The 20,839-nt window shown below is 36.3% G+C and overlaps 4 protein-coding genes and 1 pseudogene across 5 annotated transcripts; 3 read left to right on the forward strand and 2 right to left on the reverse strand.

Annotated features, from left to right (window-relative positions):
- The first annotated feature begins 1,747 nt into the window (after positions 1-1,747).
- Positions 1,748-5,097, forward strand: LOC104759488 (uncharacterized; annotated as a pseudogene).
- Positions 5,098-8,138: 3,041 nt separating this feature from the next.
- LOC104757231 (apoptosis inhibitor 5-like protein API5) lies at positions 8,139-13,347 on the reverse strand. Of its 2 annotated transcripts, none has more exons than XR_015587775.1 (17): positions 13,159-13,305; positions 12,887-13,001; positions 12,510-12,671; positions 12,126-12,225; positions 11,971-12,036; positions 11,588-11,679; positions 11,107-11,181; positions 10,860-11,009; positions 10,174-10,239; positions 10,008-10,073; positions 9,614-9,717; positions 9,365-9,454; positions 9,179-9,285; positions 8,976-9,090; positions 8,828-8,893; positions 8,614-8,711; positions 8,139-8,497 (listed from the first exon to the last, which is right to left on the reverse strand). XR_015587775.1 is itself a non-coding variant. In XM_087497339.1 (17 exons), exons 2-17 carry the CDS (start codon positions 12,974-12,976, stop codon positions 8,305-8,307), a joined length of 1,647 nt encoding a protein of 548 aa, XP_087353465.1. In that variant the 5' UTR covers positions 12,977-13,001; positions 13,159-13,347; the 3' UTR covers positions 8,139-8,304. The 2 variants fall into 2 exon arrangements, 1 of the variants encoding a protein (XP_087353465.1); XM_087497339.1 differs by having other exon boundaries at positions 9,614-9,724; positions 13,159-13,347.
- A 100-nt stretch (positions 13,348-13,447) lies between these two features.
- LOC104757232 (uncharacterized) lies at positions 13,448-14,735 on the forward strand. Its single transcript, XM_010479958.3, has 4 exons — positions 13,448-13,722; positions 13,819-13,895; positions 13,988-14,099; positions 14,439-14,735. The coding sequence occupies exons 1-4, from the start codon at positions 13,448-13,450 to the stop codon at positions 14,566-14,568; spliced, it is 594 nt and encodes a 197-aa protein (XP_010478260.1). The 3' UTR covers positions 14,569-14,735.
- Positions 14,736-14,900: 165 nt separating this feature from the next.
- Positions 14,901-15,554, forward strand: LOC104757233 (uncharacterized). The gene has a single exon (XM_010479961.3). The coding sequence runs from the start codon at positions 14,901-14,903 to the stop codon at positions 15,402-15,404; it is 504 nt and encodes a 167-aa protein (XP_010478263.1). The 3' UTR covers positions 15,405-15,554.
- LOC104759489 (protein trichome birefringence-like 38) lies at positions 15,525-19,092 on the reverse strand. The gene is made up of 5 exons (XM_010482408.3): positions 18,451-19,092; positions 17,822-17,993; positions 16,481-16,659; positions 16,220-16,378; positions 15,525-16,113 (listed from the first exon to the last, which is right to left on the reverse strand). The coding sequence occupies exons 1-5, from the start codon at positions 18,804-18,806 to the stop codon at positions 15,825-15,827; spliced, it is 1,155 nt and encodes a 384-aa protein (XP_010480710.2). The 5' UTR covers positions 18,807-19,092; the 3' UTR covers positions 15,525-15,824.
- Positions 19,093-20,839: the final 1,747 nt, after the last annotated feature.

The raw sequence follows: 20,839 nt of genomic DNA on the forward strand, positions 1-20,839 counted from the left end.
TATCGTCAGAGCAAACACACTATATCCAACTGTAACTCCACGTCGCTGAGATCATCATCACAACCTTGTCTTAGAATCATACATTATTGCAGTCAAATAAGCGCCATAGAAACCGACCTCGAAGATGAGAAAGAGCTTAGACCTTCCTTCAGACAAGAAGTATTCACCGATCATCAAGCGACAACCAAAGGAGAAAACTTGGAAGACATATATCCTCCAACGTTATCTGCACATGGAAGAAACCCGTAGACATTAGTGCACGCGTTCTTGGAAACGCGATTCGGCGGATCAAGACTGAGAGACTCGTAAGTCGTAACTTGATCCGTCTTGGACTCCATCGGAGACCAAGGTTAAAGTTTTTTCTCTGAGGAAGCACTCATAACACGACAATTCACACCAGAGGCCTAAGCTAAAGAGAGAAAAGAAGACAGAAACAGAGCAATACGTGCCATAGAAGTAAACTTAAAACAGAGCTTTTAATGAGCAGTTTTGTTGTATGTGTCTCTTCTTACTTGAATACATATATACACACACACAGAAACTAACGAAAACTAATCTTACTATAAAATTTCTTACTGTTTAGTTTTCAGTTTTTACATAATAGAATAAAGAACGACTCTCTTGAGTTGATCAAGTGATCACGATGACATGATTAGCTCTTGCTAATTCAAAGAAATACTTTGTTTTCCGTAATTAGTTTTAAACTTCTGAACGTGAGTTACACCTTCCAATTATGTTAAAGTGGGTAGATAAGATTATATATAGATTTGCTTAAGGACTATCTGACTTTTGATTTTGGTTTAAGTAACTAAGTAGAGCGCTTAGTTTAAGGTGTAAAATCTCCATTGCATCACCTTAATCCTAAATATGATAGAGGAACCACTGTCATTTTTTGGTTCGACTATATTATTAAGACGAGGCCAACTGGCCAAACTTACCTAGGTTAGGTTGATTACACGGAATAAATTTTTTGAACATTCTGACCCATCATTAACTCGATTTAGAAAATACAAACATTATTCTAACTTCAAAAAAAAATTATGTCAAAATATAACAGAGATATTCAATTTAGGTAGTAGAGCCAACATCTGAAATTGCTTGAACGCCATATATTTAACATTACCGTTGAGATTTTTATATCAAACATAAAGTTAGGGGTTTTAGATACTATTTGTAATACAGTAATAGTAGTATATATTGTATTTTTGTTCAGGAAACTTAAATTTCATTTGATCAATTGCGAGTACAATTTTGGGAAAAATACAACAGTACTTGTTTAGAAGAACAAGGACAGTATCAGAGTTACTTGCGTAGAAAGAAAAGTTTTTAAAACCTTCTCCCTCCTCTGAGATTTAAGTATTTTTTTTTTCTCTCTCTCATGCTGTTTGTCGTCTCTTTAGTCCAATTCATACTCTAAACTCCTCTTTTTTAGGTACACCTCCAAAATATCAATGGAACAAGAATGCACGCTGATAGAATAGGAATACTGTAATATTCCAATTATGTCCTTATGTAACCCTAATACACTTGTATATATATTAAGGAATGAATACAATAGAGGACAAGGGAGTTTTACCAAATTACATGGTATCAGAGCTACCCTAAAAAAAAAAACCCTATTTTTCAAACTTGCCGCCTCCCTGTTCTTCCTCTATTCTTCCTCTGTTTCTGCGGTCTCTTTCTTCTTCTTTTTTCTTCTCCAAGTCTCGTCTCGTCGGTCTTCTTGTGTTCCCTTTCCACGATTTCAATGGCTCAACCGGCAGAGAAAGCTTTTGGTGTGACCCATATCAAGTCTTACATTCCTTTGGTCCTTGATATGCAGAAGATGAACTATGATGCGTGGCGTGAACTTTTCGAGATTCACTGTCTCAGCTTCAGCGTCGCGGGTCATCTCGATGGAACCTCGATTCCTGCAAATCCTCAAGACACTGCGTGGAAGGAGCGTGATGGTCTTGTCAAAATGTGGATCTATGGAACGATCTCTCCTTCCCTCCTCGACACGGTTCTGAAATCGCGTTGCACTGCTCGTGAGCTGTGGATTACTATTGAGAATCTGTTTCGTGATAACAAGGAGGCCAGAGCAATTCAACTGGAGAATAAGTTGAGGTCCTTCACGATTGGTGATCTGTCGGTTCATGACTATTGTCAAAAACTCAAGACTATCTCTGATCTGTTGGCTAATGTCGATTCTCCAGTCACTAAGCGATCGTTGGTGATACATCTGTTGAATGGCCTTTCTGAGAAATTTGACAATATTCACAATGTCATCAAACACAAGACCCCGTTCCCTTCGTTTGATGCTGCTCGGTCTATGTTGATTCTGGAGGAGGATCGTCTCAACAAACCCTCCAAACATGTCGCATCTTCACCGCTTGGAACCTCTACACCTCATCTGCTCTACACCGACGCAGGACCATCCACACCTCCTTCATATCCTGCGACTAACACATGCAGTTCCTCTCAGCCACACTTCTCTCCTCAACCCACTCATGAACATCAAAACAGAGGACGAGGTCATGGTCGTCACAACGGGTATCGTGGTCGTGGCCGAAACAAATCTCACCATAACATCAACAATTCATGGATGCCACAACAACCATCATATTGGCCTGCTCCGCCTCAACAACAACAATAGAATCAACAGCAATGGCGTCCATCCCCCATGGCGTATCATGTCTCCACTACTCTGCCACCAAATACTGGCATTCTCGGGGCATATCCTCCAGCCGTGCAAAGTGGACCTCCGATGCCTACGGTTCTACCACCAAACATTGCTCAGGCTTTTGGCACCATGACCCTGCAGAACCCTGCAGATTCGAATTGGTATATGGATACCGCTGCCACAGCACATATCACGTCGGACTCAGGTAACCTACGTTCTGTTTTTAATTCGAGCACCATTCCGTCTATCACTGTTGGTAATGGATCCTCTCTTCCCACCACTTCCATAGGCTATCGTTTTCTTCCTTCTAAGTCTAGACCTCTCCACCTTAACAATGTCCTTGTTTGCCCTTCCATCATTAAAAATCTTTTGTCTGTTCGTCAGTTTACCACAGATAATTGGATTTCCATTGAATTTGATCGCTTTGGTTTTCTTGTTAAGGATTTGAACACACGGACACCTCTTCTCCGCTATGACAGCTTGGGCTTCCTCTACTCCATCAACAACTTGTCTTCCCCGCAAGCTTTTCTTTCTACTTCCGTTAGCTCCACCGTGTGGCACCGTCGTCTTGGCCACCCGGGAAACTCTATTATGAATTCTCTCATCTCTACTGGTTCAATAAATTGTTCAAAACTAGACTCTTCTCTTTGTAATGCTTGTCAACTTGGGAAACACGTTAGACTTCCTTTTGATGATTCTGTTTCAATTATTTCTGAACCTTTTCAAATAATACATTCCGATGTATGGACCTCTCCGGTTTCCAGCATCAGTGGGATCAAATATTATGTCATTTTTCTTGATCATTTTAGTCATTTTGTTTGGGTATATCCTCTTCGAAAAAATCTGAAGTGTTTTCTTCTTTCTTACACCTCTCGGCCTATGTTAAAAATCAGTTTGATAGAACAATCAAATCACTGCAATGTGATAATGGTGGGAAATAAAACAACAGAGAATTTTTGACTTACCTTGCCTCTCATGGCATCACATCTCGTTTTTCTTGTCCCCACACATCCCAACAAAATGGGAAAGCTGAACGCACTCTAAGAACCTTGAATAACTTCGTTCGTTCTCTTCTCTTCCAAGCAAATCTGCCAACATCATATTGGGTAGAAGCTTTGAACATGGCCACTCATCTCTTCAATATTCTTCCTTCTCAAGATATTCAAAACCAAACACCATTCACCAAACTCTACAACCAACCAGTCTCGTATCACCACCTTCGTGTCTTCGGCTGCCTGTGCTACCCAAACCTTTTCGCCACCACCTCACACAAACTTGCGGCACGTTCCACCGCTTGTGCTTCATAGGTTTAAAAAAGAGATAAGGGTATTTAAGAAAGAAATAATGTTCTGGCATTTAATCTGGCACCTGCAAATTCCCTTGTCTGTTGTCAAAGAAAGTTTTTTGGTCCAAGAACATTGTCTGTTGGAGATGGCTTTGTGATTGTCTATCGGAATTATAATGTCTATCAGCATTAGATTTTTAATCAGAATTCAAATGTCTATCGGCATTATAATGTATATGGACAAGTCTCATTTTAGAGATGACAATGCAGTAGACAAAAAAAAAACTGCATTAGTATTACATTTATATTAAAGATAGACAAAAACAACAAGAATACATGTCCATCGACTAGGATAGAGATAGAAGAAAAGAAAAGGTAGACAAAAACTTTTGCATTCCATGTGGTTGTTCACACACAAACATGATGCCGAGGGGAATCTCACTCGCTACAAGGCTCGATTGATGGTAAGTCTCAAGAGGTCGGTATTGACTGCGATGAAATGTTTAGTCCGGTTGTGAAACCAGCCACGATCAGAATGGTGCTCGACCTTGCTCTCTCGCGCCAATGGTCCATACATCAGCTTGACGTCAAAAATGCCTTCCTCAATGGTGACCTTGAAGAAACCGTGTACATGCACCAACCACCGGGGTTTCGTGATGCATCGAAACCGGACCACGTTTGTCTCCTCCACAAGTCTATTTATGGGCTCAAGCAGGCACCGAGAATGTGGAATCAACGGTTTGCGTCCTATGCACATCGTGTTGGTTTTAAACAGAGCAAATGTGACTCTTCTCTGTTCACATACAACACATCTCAAGGCCGGGCGTATCTCCTTTTATACGTTGACGATATCTTGCTTACTGCATCCTCGACGACTCTCCGTGATTCCATCATTGCTTCCCTTCACCGTGAGTTCTCCATGACAGACCTTGGACCGGCGAAGTACTTTCTAGGCATCTCGATCAAGCGCAACTCCGCAGGTCTCTTCCTCGACCAACGGCAATATGCAACTGAAATCATTCTTCAGGCAAATATGGAGAACTGCAACCCTTGCACAACACCGGCGGATCCTCGCTCAAAGCTTTCGGCTGATGATAGTCCCGCGTTTTCAGATCCTACACTATATCGAAGCTTAGCAGGAGCTCTTTAATACTTAACCTTCACTCGCCCAGACATTGCCTATGCAGTCCAGCAAGTTTGTTTGTATATGCATGATCCTCGCGAATCACACTACATTGCCCTCAAACGCATCATATGTTATGTTCAGGGAACGCTTCAGCAGGGCTTACAGCTCACGGCAACGAAAACATCCACATTAACAGCGTACACTAATGCAGACTGGGCGGGTTGTCCCTCGACACGGCGCTCCACATCCAGCTAGTGCATTTTCCATGGTGACAACCTCATCGCCTGGTCGTCCAAGCGCCAACACACGGTCTTAAGATCAAGTGCCGAGGCCGAATACAGGGGAGTGGCAAATGTGGTTGCTGAAACAATATGGCTCCGCAACTTACTCCTCGAACTACATTGCCCACTCACAACCGCCACTCTGGTATACTGCGACAATGTAAGTGCTGTGTATCTCTTTTCCAACCCGGTCCAACATCAACGTACGAAGCATGTGGAAATTGATATCCATTTTGTCCGTGAACGGATTGCTCTTGGTCACATTCGTGTACTACATATCTTCTCTTCAAGCCAATATGCAGACATATTCACTAAAGGTCTTCACACACCACTCTTCTTGGAATTCAAGTCCAGTCTTGGCGTCATGACAAATCCGGCTTCGACTGCGAGGGAGTGATAGAATAGGAATACTGTAATATTCCAATTATGTCCTTATGTAACCCTAATACACTTGTATATATATTGAGGAATGAATACAATAGAGGACAAGGGAGTTTTACCAAGTTACACACGCAACATTTCTTAGGAAATATCTAGATGCAATGCTAAAATGATGAAATTAAAGAGTGAAGGAAACAAACTTGAAATGGCATTGCATATAAACACTTTATATATCTCTCACTTAGCGCCAAACAGCTTGTAAACATACAACGCAGACAAAACATTTGAAATACATAGTGGATCATCTGGATCGAAATATGAAAAATATGAAATCGTGAGAGAAGAATTCTTGGAACACCGCTCATATTCATTAAAGGTGAAAGTTTCGTTCTTGTCTAGAGAGTTTAATGGAGATAGATAAGGAGGACAAGGGAGAAGAAATAGAGAACAAAAGCCAAGACACATATCCAAAATGGATAAGTTGATCTCGCATAAGCTGGTACCCCTATTATGAGGCCAACAATCACAATAATGAGAACTTCTGTTGAGTAATCACAATAATTAGAGAGATTTTTCTCGTAATAGAATAAACAAAGGTTTTTAAAACTTATCTTTAAAAATTATTGAGTCTGATTTTCAAAGAGCGTGAAATGAATTATTAGCATGTGATTCTTATTTCAGCTTAGTATAATGTAAAGAGCCTCGAGGTTTTTTAAACAATATGATACAAATATAGAATACAGAAAGACTTTTTTAATAATCATACTCAGAACGTTTACTTGCATGGAAAGTAACATATGTGTACTATAATTAACACTTCATTTAATTATCTGGAACTGAGGCTTGGATTGTTTTTTTTTTTTTTACCTATACTAGGTTTTAAACCCACGTGTAGCGTGGGTTTATTAGATATATTTCGACAAAAATTATATATAATTGATTACGGTAATAAAATATTATTTATAAAAAAAAATAGTATTATCATTTTCATTGTCAAAATTTGTGGTAATTTTCATTGTTACTTTTATCGTCTGGTTTTTCGTTATACTTTTTTTCTTCTTCTTACTCGTCAACTTCTTCACATTTTTTCACTGAAAAATTTAGACTTCCACACAACTTGTTAACCCATCAAACTCCAAGAATAAAATTATTTCTTTTCTCATAAAATTTGTGAAATTCATGCATCCAATTATTGATAACACATGTTAACACATGAAACCAATTATAGATAACTTTATCTATATACTTATTTTGTTTAATATCCACACGTTTAGAATCTCTTCCAACCAAAATCCTTACTTGGTTTATAATATTTTAAAAACATAATAAAATATATTAATAATAATTTATTTAATATGAATCATATGATATATAGAAATATGAGTACTCTATAAGAATATATTAGATAATTTATATTTTACATCAATATTTATAGTATTTTAAACTTTTAAAATGTTTCGAAATATAAAATTTGAACCTTTTAAAAAGTTTCAATATTTATAATATTTTAAAATTTTCAAAATTTAAAATTATAATATTTAAAAACTTTTTAAAAGCTAAGAACTTTTAAAAGTTTTAATATTTATAATATTTAAACTTTTAAGAATTTTAAAAATTATAATATTGAAACTTTTTAAAGTTTTAATTTGATCAAACCGAATAATTTTTAAACTTGAACGCTTGATAAATCAAGCTTTCCTGCTCATTCGTTGTTGGAAGCATATTAATCTTATTTATACTGGTTCTGAACCATTATTTAAAACTTTTCTAGCCGATGTGGGATATTGTGCATAGTTCTTTTATTTCCATAAATTTAAAATTTTCTTTTTCTAAAAAATTCTGGAAATTAAAAAAAAAATGTTAATGAATGACATGTCAAATCCTGATAGGTTGTTTTAAAATAACTTTTAGTATAGAAAATTCTGGAATTTTAAAAAAATGTTAATGAGTGACATGTCTTATTACAATTGGAGGTTTTAAATCCTAGGTGGACAGCCTTAGAAGCTTATACTTTTTATTAGTATAGATTACTATATATATATAAAATCTGAAAGTTAATACGCTTGGATTGAGTCAGGACCATCTTTTCAGTATAAAAAGCACGGACTTGTTCTACGGATCGGATACGCGCAGACCAAGTTCTCCGATATGTATGTGTGTTGTGTGTTGACAATGAGAGTCTCATCGTCGAATATACATACATAGATAACATGGAGGGAGGTAAGTTGAATTAAGAATATTATTAGGGAATGAATATAATCTTTTCATATTATAATTTTAACGTGATTTGATATCTAACTTTGTGCCATTAGAATTTAAAATGACCGTTGACTTCTCATATAGGGATACCTTGAGAAGAAGTCATAAAGTAATAGTAATAATGAAACAATGATTAGCCATGTATGAAAAGCGAAAATCAAAGAGATTAAATTTGTTTGTCGAATGTTAGGACCTTTTTTAAAAAGGCAAAATTTCTACGGCCAAAAGGACTAACATACTCTCTTGTTATACAAGAACCGGGGAAGTGAAAAAAAGAGTGTTATAAGAGATTCCATCCTTTAAGAAAATATTACCAGTAGCCTCTTCTTCCACGGCCACGGCCTCCACCACCACCCCGTCTTCCCTGGCCTCGACCTCCGTGACTGCCTCTACCACCACCGTATGACTTTCCCTCCGATGCTTTGTTCACAACCTGATGACTCTGCACACGTGCCTTCTTTGCACCCACGTTGTTAACGGCTCCATTTGCAGGCCGTTTCCCTCTGTGGTATCCAAATGAGACACAAACAACACATTAAGTTTTTCAACATTTGGAACACAAGAAAAGCTGATTTAAGACCCAAAAGAATATTGAAGATTCGGTAGGTTTGGTTTGTACCCAGTTGGTGTCGTTGAGGCTAACGGCTTAGTGGCTTCTTTCCACGAAAGGGTAATACTGGTGTCTCCAATGAAGGAAGGCGCTTTTGCATGTAATACCTGCAACATACCAGGACGGTTAAATTTGCCTAACACGCTTAATCTATTAATCAGACTTATATAGTTACATAGAGAAAAAAGGGACGAGAAAGAAGAAATGGCTCTCTGTTTCTCACCTTTGTCATTGCCAATATGTTATTGCAGGTCCTGAGTCCAGTTGTTATATTTTGCTTCTTTGTTTTCTGAAAACAGCTTCGGTTACATTAAGCCAGGAAAAAACGACGAGATGAAATGGATAAAGGAGTGAAAATTTAATGTTCTCACCACGATTGACTTCTCTTCATCTGTCTTAGCAGCTGACATGGCTTTGTTGTGCTCAGACATTCCTTGAGTCAGTTTCTTCATCGTTGCCTTGGTTAGATCCTCAACACTGGTCAATCTGTAACGTCCATTTTTATTAATATGAAAACAGTACTTTGAAACAAATTACCAAAAACAGAATGTCATACTACTGTTATCCACTATACCTCTCAGTGAATTCCTTGTGAAACTCGGAAAAGTCCTCCCCAAGTCTATCTGATGGCTGTCCGGTCACTATCTTGTACCCGCACAAACTGTTTGTTGCATTTGGAGCCTATATATTTAACAGAACACACATTAGTAAGAAGGACGAAAAAGAGACTTGGCCAAGCAACTAGAGATAGTTAGACTACCTTGTGCGCTAAGTGATGAAGTACGTATAATAGGCACTCCACATATGTGAAGTTCATTTCTTCACCAGTTTTCCTGGCAGTCATATATTTCTGACAGCAAATGTATACGAGTAAATAGTGTTTATATTCAAAATTGGAGACTCTCGTAGAATATACACCAGAAAATTGATTATAAGTAATAATTACTGTGTCTATATATTAGCTACAAAAGATGTGGAGACAACATAAATTATGGTGCTAAAGAGGTACCTTTAAGAGCTGAACTATTGAGGGCAGTATCTGACGTGCTACCTGAGCTGTTGTGTATGGTGACATCTCAGCAAGAGCTCTGAGCAAATTAAGCTTCCTCTCTTCTGGCAGCTAGTATAAAAGAATTTAGTAAATATTATGCTGACAAACAATGCTCATGCCTGGAGTTAATGTAGATTCTACCAAATGAAGGAAAAAGATAGACATGTGAAAAAGACAGACAGGTGACAAATATTCTGTATGAACAAAAAAACAGTTACATGCGAGTTGAGAGAGTAATTCAGATTTGACTTCATGCCATTAACTAGTCTATTCTTATTATGCCCAAGAGAATCCAAGAGATCATGAACAGAAAAAAACTACAATCAAACACATAAAGTAACATGTAACGAACCTTGTCAAAAGCAGGCATGATATTCATGTTCAAGTAGTTAAGAAACTTGGTACCTGGGGCACCTCTCTGTTAGGAAGAGAAGAGGACGAAGTTAGTATTAATCAACGTTAAAGCATCTCAAGTATATAAATCCAAGTGCTCTGCAGCAATAATTCTGATTCCATACCACAAAGAAAGGAAGAGCCGTTTGCAGGCATGATATAAACCTATCAATATGATCTGTATCTGAAACCTGGGAGAATAATATTTGGACATTAGAAGTATTTCTGTGGCACAATAATGAAATCATCTAATAATATTTCAAACGTTTATAATTCCAACCTTTACTATCACCATACTACGGTTAGAAAACTTACTAATGTAAATTATAGTAGATATTCCCAGGGTAATTATAACAGATGCTATCAAATTTTATGACACAGCTAGATATGCATCAAGACAACTGTTGACCCTTCCTTATGTCCATTTCTAGACTGGGCAATATACTGGACTACAAAAAATCCTGACTATATGAAAATCTAGAGGCAACTTGCTCGCATACTACCAATGAGACCTCGCATCAAACATACACGTAAGATATACAACGACGACTAACAAATGTAAGAGTTGCACATGTACAGATTGTATATCATTTATAAGGTTTTCGTCGAGAGAGGGTGAAGTCTATGCTAAGACAAGTATCCTTCTAATCTCACAAACATGCAAACGATTAGCAGACTTTATTCCCCAGCTAACGACGATTACTTGTGTAACTAATAAATTAATAAACTCATAGACGAATAATCATTACTGTCATTATAATAAACTCATAGCTTATGTTCATCCCAGGAGAATGCGACATGAGAAACTCACATTAAACTGTGAATCCAAATCGGCCTGTCCTTCAATAACTTCTACAAGCTCTTGCATTCTTTCTTGAGGAGCTTTCCCTCCAAATATACTCAAGCTTGTCAAGAAATCCATAAACATATTGAATTCTTCTCCAGTTACATCCCCAAGGCTCTGTAAGCATCCAAAAAACGTCATAAAAGGGTAAAAAAGAGAAAGTCGGATAAATAGAACAAAGAAAAACTTCATGTGGCCAAAGATATATTCTAACCTTTTTGATTAAATCAGTTATATGTCTTTCCATTTCCTCTTGAGGCTTTAACAATTCTCCTTTAAGAGGGAAAACCTACATGGAAATACAAAATCAATTAATTGGGATAAGATATACAAAACCTTACCAAGGGATTCCTTGCGTTCCCATTAACTTGCATAATCAGACATATTTCATTTTACATCTTGTTCTATAAGATATATTTCTTGATGACAAACAAACTATCCAAAACTTCCAAAATAAGAACGACTCCACTAAATATGTGCTAACACCCAGTACCTACTCAAGTTGATTTGGCAGTATTTGTACCTGGTCTTAGCAATAGAACCAAAGATTATATGCCATTTATATAAGTCTACTTCATTCTTCAAATTAGCAAGCGGAAAGAGTGCTAACTTGATTGTTATGAATTTCTTTAAGTCGAGCTAAAATATAGCAGAACCTCAGACATGGAAAAAAAAAAGGTAGAAAAGACTCTGACCTTATCTCTGAGAAAGTGTAAGACCTTTTCACGGATTTGCTCATCAGTACTAAGACTGGCCTCGGTATGCTTAAACAATGCAGTCAAAGATGCTACATGAAAAGGTAAAAATAACTAAACATAAGAAACAGCTCGGGAACTACAATAACCATCAGTAACAACGTACAGTACATGTTAAATTTTTGAGCACGCCACAACCCGCATTCTGTAATTTATACACTTAGTTTCGTGCTTTATAAGATGGACAGAGTAACACTACTGAAAACAAAATATCTACCATAAGACTGAAAGACCAATTTCACTAATTTTCTCAATGTAACATCACGGGTGTGTAAGATGAATTGCTCAGACCATGAAGATGAATGCAGAAGAAATCAAATTACCCTTTTTATCCTGCCGAAATAATGACATGAAAGCCTTGTGCACAGCATCACGCTCCACCAATTCCTCTATTTGAATCATATTACTCAGGAGTCAGATGGTGAAAAACAAATTAAGTAAATCATAAGGTCTAAATAACAAAAATCTGAGAAATTACCAGTATTTAGACATTGTACAAGAACATCGATTATCTTAGATATAAACTCAGGTGTATCCTTGCAGAACAATGGAAGCCCGCGGATGGCTTGAACACGTACCTACAAATAAGAAGAAAATGATAACTTTTTCTATAGAAAAGATTCGAGAATAGTTTCTTCTCTCAAAACTAAGAATAATTGTGAGTCCTAACTAACCTCAAATTCGTGTGTCAAATCAAAACAAAGCTATAAAAACCTCACTTATTTATTCAACCTTAACACTAATTGAGCCTTAAAAATTAAACAAAGTTCATCTAAAATGCACTAGCACACCTTCATCTACTTTTGTGCTTCAGGATAAAACCATATATGTGTAAAGAAGAAGAGGACCAGTAGGTACATACCCCAACTTCCACTTCGTCGATAATATCCATGTAGGCATCAAAAGCTTCTGTTGCGAGACTAGTAAAGAACTTAAAGTAGCGTGGAATGAGCTGCGCTCCAAGCTGCTTGATCTTGATGTTCGTCTTAGACAATTCAATAATCCCTTCATAGTCTTGAACATTCTGCAAACCATGAGACAATATATCATAGAAAACGATCAACACACAAGAAACAAAAACCAAGCAAGCCTAAGAAGAGCCAAAAACAAAATCAATCACACCAGTATCCATTTTACAGACCGATTATACACAAAATCCGAAACAAACCAGAGACGATTAGGGAACACAATGAACAACTAAATCAAACATAAAACGATTGATTCCAAATAGAGGAGAACCTGAGACTTGTCCGTAGACTGGCTTAAGCGCTCGTCAAACTCATAAAGCTTCTCGATAAGCTTAGCATCTTCGGGACACAGTTCTGACATTTTTTTCCGAGAGTTCGATGAGAAGCTGCGATGGATAAAAAAAATCGAAGCAGGTGAGTATATAGTATATACACAGTTGGTTTGTAGAAAAAAACAGAACCTACACACATGTATTCACGCCTATGTACATATAATTGTGAATAAAAGATGAAGAAGAAGATGAAGAATGAGTAAGACCGTACATGTCGATTCTGGAAGAGTGTATACAAGGTTGATTGATTGATAGTGTTCTTCGCTCTCGCAGGGAGGTTGTCCAAGGGTTTCTTCTGGGTTTATTGCTGCTCTCTCTCTCTCTCTCCCCCTTTTTTTAGCTTGAAGAAGAAAAGAGCGAGTTTCACCTAAAACGATGTCGTTCTTATTCGAAATTTGAGTTTTGGAAACGACACCTTTTACTTATCGTTTATTTCAAATGTGTGCCAGAATTTTATTATAGAGCAAAACAAACCAATTAAGCACTAGTTTTCAAATTCAATGTCTCTTTCTTTGATTTCTGATTCGATTCATCTTATCTGCGCCGATCTCCGTCTCCTCCGTCAATCTCCGTCGCGGTCATTTTCTCTCTCTTTACGTAGCAAGCAGTTCTCTGTTCACCAGTTATCTCAGATCTCACGCTCGATCAAAGTCACGGCGAGAGACGGCGCTATGGAGACGACAACGACGGCGGAGGAGACAGTTTCAGGCGGTGTTCCTAACAACACGATGAAGTTATTGTTCGTTGAGATGGGTGTAGGTTACGATCAGCACGGGTACGTTCAAAAATTTCTCAGAAAAAAAGAAAAAAAAAAAAAAAAAAACTTGGCGTTCTTTGTGAGGTTATTGAAATCTTGAAATAATCGAAACAGGCAAGACGTGACATCTGCGGCGATGAAGGCTTGTAAAAATGCGATTTCTTCTAATTCGATTCCTGCTTTTAGGAGAGGTATAATACCCCAAAAAAAAAAACACTCTCCTCCTTTTATGAATCTGTTCTGTAACGATCTGTAAAATTGAAAATTGTGTTGTTGATGAAAGGTTCGATTCCTGGAGTTTCATTTGGAGAAATGAAGTTGCAGATTAAGCTTGGAGTGCCTCGTTCTCTTCATCACCAACTTGATCTCGACAAGGTTAAGTCTATCTTCCCATAGTAAGTTCCCCTCCTAAAGTGACCAACCTCTAATACCATAGAGTTCCTAAACAAAGTTGTTGGCTTTCTCAGAACTCTCAGAAGATACTTTGAGTGTTTTTTGTTACAAGTAACTGTTGGGGATAATTGGAGTTGAGAATTTGCTTTGTAGATAGATATGAGTTACTAATATGTTTTGGAAGTTTGAAGTTGGATTGAGATTTCATGTCAAAACATTTCAGATGAAACCACCATCTTATCTTATATGTGTAGTAGTACTGGATAGCATCTATCTTGTGTTACTTAATCTTGGAGAATCGTATTCGTTCTTTTAACGGTTAGTTGCTTTTCTCTATGAAGCGGGAAGATTGTTAATGTGGAAGTGGTGGATGGAGGACTGATTTGCTCCAGCGGCGTCCTAGTCGAAGAAATGGGTGATAAAAACGAAGATTGCTACATTGTGAATGTCGCAGTTTACGTCGGCTACTAGTCTCTTCTTTCTTGTGTGTGTCTGTTTGATCCCGAGCCGAGCTCATCCTCGTCTTAGAACATTGCAGTTATATATTTTTGATGTCCAAACCAATTTGGCTTAACAATATCTCAAATTTTTTCTGTTAAAAACATGGGTGGGTTTATGAGAAAAAATGTTACACACTCTTTCGACTTCTCCTAACTGAATGTAGCGTTTTAGTCTGGTGCGTGTTCATTGTAAAATGAGCGGGAAATTTTTCCCTCCTTAAAACCTAAAAAGTTCTATAGCTTTTTTAAGGTTAAAGCATACATATTGAAACAGTAAAAAACAAGATTTGCAGAGAGAACGAAATGAAAGGGAATAAGAAGATTAATTCGATCTTTGATGTATCTGCGTCTCAGGAGGTTTATCTACAGAGATGTGGCTTTGCCATACCAGGTCAACCTCCTTCAGATTCCGAGCCCTCCGTCGGAGTCTCGCAGCCACCGTTAAACGACGGAACCGCATATCACCCTGCGTCGTCCGATGATTCAGAGACGGATAGTGTAATCGGTTCGGGCTACAATGAGGAGGTTGCAGTGGAGAGTGAAGCGATTCGATTCGTCTCCCCGGAGGAAAGCACGGAGGAGGAAGATGCTACAGATCCGACCGTCGAGGTCGCGGCGGAGAAGCAGAGTGATGTTTCTATAGATGATGAGAGGTTTGGGAAGAAGAAACTTAAGATTCCTTTGAGGGATGTTGTGAAAGCCATAGTTATGAATTCGAAGAACACAGAGGCAGAAGAAGACGAAGACAAAGAGATTGAGAAGATGAGCTGCGTTCAAATCCTCTTGCAAAAAGGATTCAAATTTTAATGGTGATCTCAATGTTTTCCCCCAAATTAGAACTGCTCTTAGTGGAATCAAGTGTTATGTTAATCTAGGGTTCTTCATAGTCATCTCTGTTTGTGGTAGTCTTACAGAACAGCTTTGATCTTATAATGAGAATGTCTCTTTTGTTATTAATCTGTTTCTAATGATTCACACAACAATATAACACTACTAAGACGATTTAAGATTTTTATTGTTTTGTTTCTCCCACACGAAAAATAATAATATTAAGGCGCTTTACAAATCTTCCCATCTTCATTATGCATCTAGTAGTTGTAGTCTTCTTCACTTAAAACTCCTCTCCAAAGGAAAACTGTCAGATTCTTTTTTGCACCTCTAAGAATTGTCATTTACAGAATTAAGGTGTTTTGTTTTTCACTTTCTTTATAATTCTTAAAAACACTTTCACATGGAAAGCGCTGCGTAGAGAAGTTGGTTCCAAGTATCAGGCAACCCGGGGAGGCACCAATGGCTGCAATCTGTTCCTCCATCGCCACCATAAGAAGATGGATGAGCATCTTTTCTCAATTGAGACAAAGTTGTGATGTCAAGCAAGAACACTGGCTTTTTCATTGAACTCAATACTTTGGATACAACTCCTGCAGCTGGTGGCTGACCGCTTGGGTAACTTGATCCACCTAACGGTTGCATTTGCCCACTACAACTCTTCCTTGGCTCGTTCCATTCCCTTCCCCTGTCACCCACAAGAAAACACATTAGTTTTTTGAAAGTTCTTTTCTCAAACCGCAACATCATGTGACATAATTTGATCTAACAATCGCAACTTATAATGGACTTACTCGTAATGAGTGGGAGAAATGCCTTGGAAGAAAACTCGAGTTTTCGTTGTATCAACGTTTTGATCAACCCATCGAGCCCAAGTGCTGAGTCCTTTATAGAAAGCATCAAGACGGTTCATGTCCCTCACCAAAGACGACCCATCTCGAATATAGTCCCACCTACATTCAAATAACAACAAAAGAAAATTAAATAAAGATTTCATCATTGAATTATAATGAAGTACTAAATTTAGACATGTTGTTTATATGTATTGCACGAACCCTTGAGATTGGCCTTTATGAGTCCACCAATGCCAAGAGTTGAAAACAAGAACGTCCGTGTTTTTCCAAACACCCGCACCTCCATCAATGGCACCAAGGTTAAGCACACGCCCAACTTTCTCTTTCGCTATATCCACTATGTACGGCGTTCTGTATAAGTTTAACGTCACTCCATATTCCTGTATTTTTATATGACAATTTAAAAAAAGCAACCAGATTCAAGATTTTATAGAAGACTGTTCAAAATATATAATTTCCATTCTAAAGAAGAGAGTTATTAAATGAAAGAAAAAAGGTTTCACTTAACAAAGAGAACTCCCTCTGTTTCATATTAAGTGTCATTTTAGAGTTTCTCACCCATATTAAGAAAATCATTAAATTTTCTATTTTACCCCTTACTAATATATTAATCAATTTTTTTCTATTGGTGTATACATTAAATTAGTAGGGATAAAATTGGAAAATTTACCAAACATCTACATTGAAAATATAAAGTGACACTTATTTTGTAACAAAATAATCAGTCTAAAATGACACTTAATATGAAACAGATGGAGTAGTATAAAGTAGACAGATGGAACAAGAAAGAACAAGTTGGACTGTTGGAGTTGTTTTGTGTACTTCCTTTACGTATTTTGTTCCTTTTTCATTTGTTTTCATTGTTATTTCTGGTAAAACATTTTTGAATTATTAAAAGTAATACCATGAACAAATAAAAAGAGACAAAATTTCATAGCATAGTGGTAAGAAAATAGTGTACGATTTATATTTTCAATTTATAAATAAATAAATAAAAAGAAAAAGAGTTTGGAGGTCCATATCAAGTGAAGTAGACTAGTCATTTCATATTGTTTTCAGTTTCGTAATGTGATAAAGGACTTTGCACAATTCTGGTAAAGATAAAAAATAGCTTTCGAATGAAGGAAAAATATATCAAAATTTGCAAGAAATAAGAAAAGTTTATAGTGTTCTATCGAATCTTTCTATACTTAATATAATAACACTCCCCCGTATGCGTCACTTTTCTCATAATCAAAATTAGTAGCTGAAGAATCAAATAATTCAATAAAGTTTTCAAAAGATAATAAGCAAGTGGATGTGATCACCAACAACCATATGTTTAATATGCATTATTAGCACTAAAACAGCTTTTTTCAATTCTTTCTTAAATGACGAATTATATTATATAGTCCGTGACTAATACCATTCAATATTAATGACAGCCAGTTCAATTTTACGTTAATGACAACTATTCGTCGTGAGGTTTGATAATTAGATTTTGTTTTTATCCAAAGAACACAGATTATTTATATAACTTTTTTTTTAAGGAAAGAAAGAGACCTGGAAAGTGAGAGAAGAGAGTGGGGTACGCTTGGTAAAAGTGGTCTTGGCGTTTGGTACCGACGCATGGATCATACAGCCCAACGATTCCCACATGTTTAGACTCAGTGAGTCTCCCACGAACATGATTCGCTTCCCTCTGTATTTCCTCAGAAACGCCGCACCGTCGAACCTACAATTACGTAATTAACAATTCATCATCATGCATTTTTTACGTATATATTAATTTAGTTTAACACAAGTTGATGCCTTGATGGTATCTCTCTTTTCACTAATCTTGATATCACAGAATCCACTTAATTACTTTTATTATAATAGTAATATAAACAATCCTTTTCATTTGTAAAAAGAACCCACGTTTCTTTAAACATAAGTACAAATATCATCAACACCAACTTCTAGTTAATTATACAATATATAATGTGTATATATATATAGGAAAAAACACATTTTAAAATAATAATTATTGTGCTAAATCATGCAAAGATTGTGAGATTTTCGAAATATCCTCCAACAAATTCTTGTGGTTATTCTCAATTTTACCGTTTAGTTAAAACATTTTGAGCTATAGAAAACATATAGAGAGAGTGAAGTTTAATAGTAAATTATGTGTATAAAGTAGTAGAAACCTTGGTATGGCGCAAGACTCAGGTTGCCAAGAGTACTTGAGGAACTGTTTGTCTGGTCGGCCGAACTTAAGACAGTCAAACTCGCCGTCGATGAAAGGACACGTGGACGAATCGTAGAAAGGGTAAGAAGCATCGAACACCCATCGGCCTTGGAACAAGTTACATCCTGATGCTCTTCTCTGCTTCTTCCCTCTCAGTGACGACATCCCACCGTCGCCCGAACCCGCGGTGCTGTTGTGGCCGTTCACAAGGAGTACTGTCTTGTCCGAAGCAAAGGCCTGCTCGGCCCCCGACAAGATTGTGACTGTTAGAAGTGGAAGAAAAAGAAGAAAGAGAGAGATGAGTTTGGAACCCATCTTTTTTTTTTTATGAAACAAATAATACTATCTAAGGTTTTGGGTTTTTGTGAGGAAGCTTGTTGATGGGTTCAAGCTTTTATACACATTTGTCTGTATATATATGTATATGCATATACATATAGTATATTATTACGAATAAATATATACTTTACAAAAATATGTATATATATTTAATATATTTTACAAATATGTATATATATTACGAATAATTTACAAATATATATATATATATTTGTAATTTATATATTTATACGAATATTTTTTATATTTTACAAATATGTATACATATTTCTTAATGTGCTTTAGATAAATATATATATATATATTTTTTTGGTTTAATGTGAAGATAAATAAATATTTATATTTTAGTGTACACAATTTGACAATTAAGTCGATATTACTCGGCTCCTAATGCTAAGGACGTAAAGTTGTTATAGTTTTGGGTTCGAGTTTACCGTGTACAAACGTTTGACATGGACTACTCAATCACTTATGTTTCGGTGAAATCGGGATATCTAATTATTAAGGTCTTTAGCCTTATGAGTTATGTTAGAGCTTTAGTAGAATAAAATTATGCAATCTATTTTTGTGATTAAAATTATGCATCAATAATGTAAATTTTGGATATTTCAATCTTTCTATATAAGGCTTGGCGTAAGTTTATAATTTTCTTTCTTTTCTTTTTTTTTGGTGGGAAAAATAGGTTCCTTGAAGAAACTTGCATTATGTAGTTGGTGTCTTGTTAAGCAACAAAATATAATCCTTTGTTTTTGTAGAGAGCGACATTAATAAATTGACATCCGAAAGGTGTTAAGTCCATCTCAGTGATTAGTTTTAGTCTTAAATCAGCGCTATAAGTGTTACTTAATATGAGACGAATGCAGAGTGATTAATATAAGCTAATTAGGTACGTACAATGTATCTAAGTTTGGTAATATTTAATCAAAAGACTAATCATCTAACTATATGTCAAGCTTCTAATACTAATTACCAACTTAAACAAGTGCTAAACTTCTTTTCGCAAGTGATAATGAACAAATTAAAAGATAATCCGGATCTGATAAAAGTCGGTAACGACTGTGCATTTTTATAATCGGCGGTCGGAGACAGTTCATGTCAAAAATTTTGGTTCAATTGTTTAAAAAGACAGAATCACTTTATAGAGTAGAGGACAAATGTGAGTTTTCACCGTCGTGGGTTCACAAGTCACATGAAGAAAACACGTATGTTGGGTAGTGTAGTATGTTGTACATTATGCATAATACATGTGTATGGTATGTCTATGGCAGAGAGAAAGATCATGGAAGGATATGGGAAAGACTCATGAGTGGAAAGTGGTGCAGGCTTTGTCTTCCTAGGGAATCTAAAAAAAAACAAATTCTAGCAACTATCTATATACTGTATCTTTTTAAACAACTTGTTACTGTAAGTTTTTTTTTTTAGGATTACACAGAGAAAATTTCGACAATTTAAAAGATGATTAAGAAAACCCAACAATTTAGCGTTACGTAAATGCCTAGCCAACTTCATGATAACGGTCTGGATTAATAGTCAAATCTAGGCCTGGGCGTTCGGATATCGGATCGGATTCGGTTCGGATTTTTTGGATTTCGGATTTTTTGGATATTAACTTATACATCCATTTGGATATTTATATAATTCGGATCGGTTTTGGTTCGGATAATTCGGATTTTGGATCGGTTCGGATATGATTGTCAATAATTAAAAGTTATTGAACAATATTTTATTCAAATACTTTTTAATCTTATTGTACCCAAATAACTATACTAATGGAGTATTAAAATAAAAAAGGGCTATATTAATCTGTAACCCCAGAAGAAAAAAAAATTAAGTCTGTAGCCCTCTTTATTTCATATTTAGTTATCTCTCCTCTCTTTGTTTTTTTTTCCTTAGTTATCATTTTTTCTTTATGTTAACTACAAAAATGCCATTAGACACAAAATTATTTTATCTCTTTATAAAATCGATGATATGATATCAATAACACTGTTCCGGCCAATAATACTGTT

Source organism: Camelina sativa, chromosome 17 (genome assembly GCF_030686135.1).
Source record: "Camelina sativa cultivar CO46 ecotype springtype chromosome 17, ASM3068613v1".
NCBI lineage: Eukaryota > Viridiplantae > Streptophyta > Magnoliopsida > Brassicales > Brassicaceae > Camelina > Camelina sativa.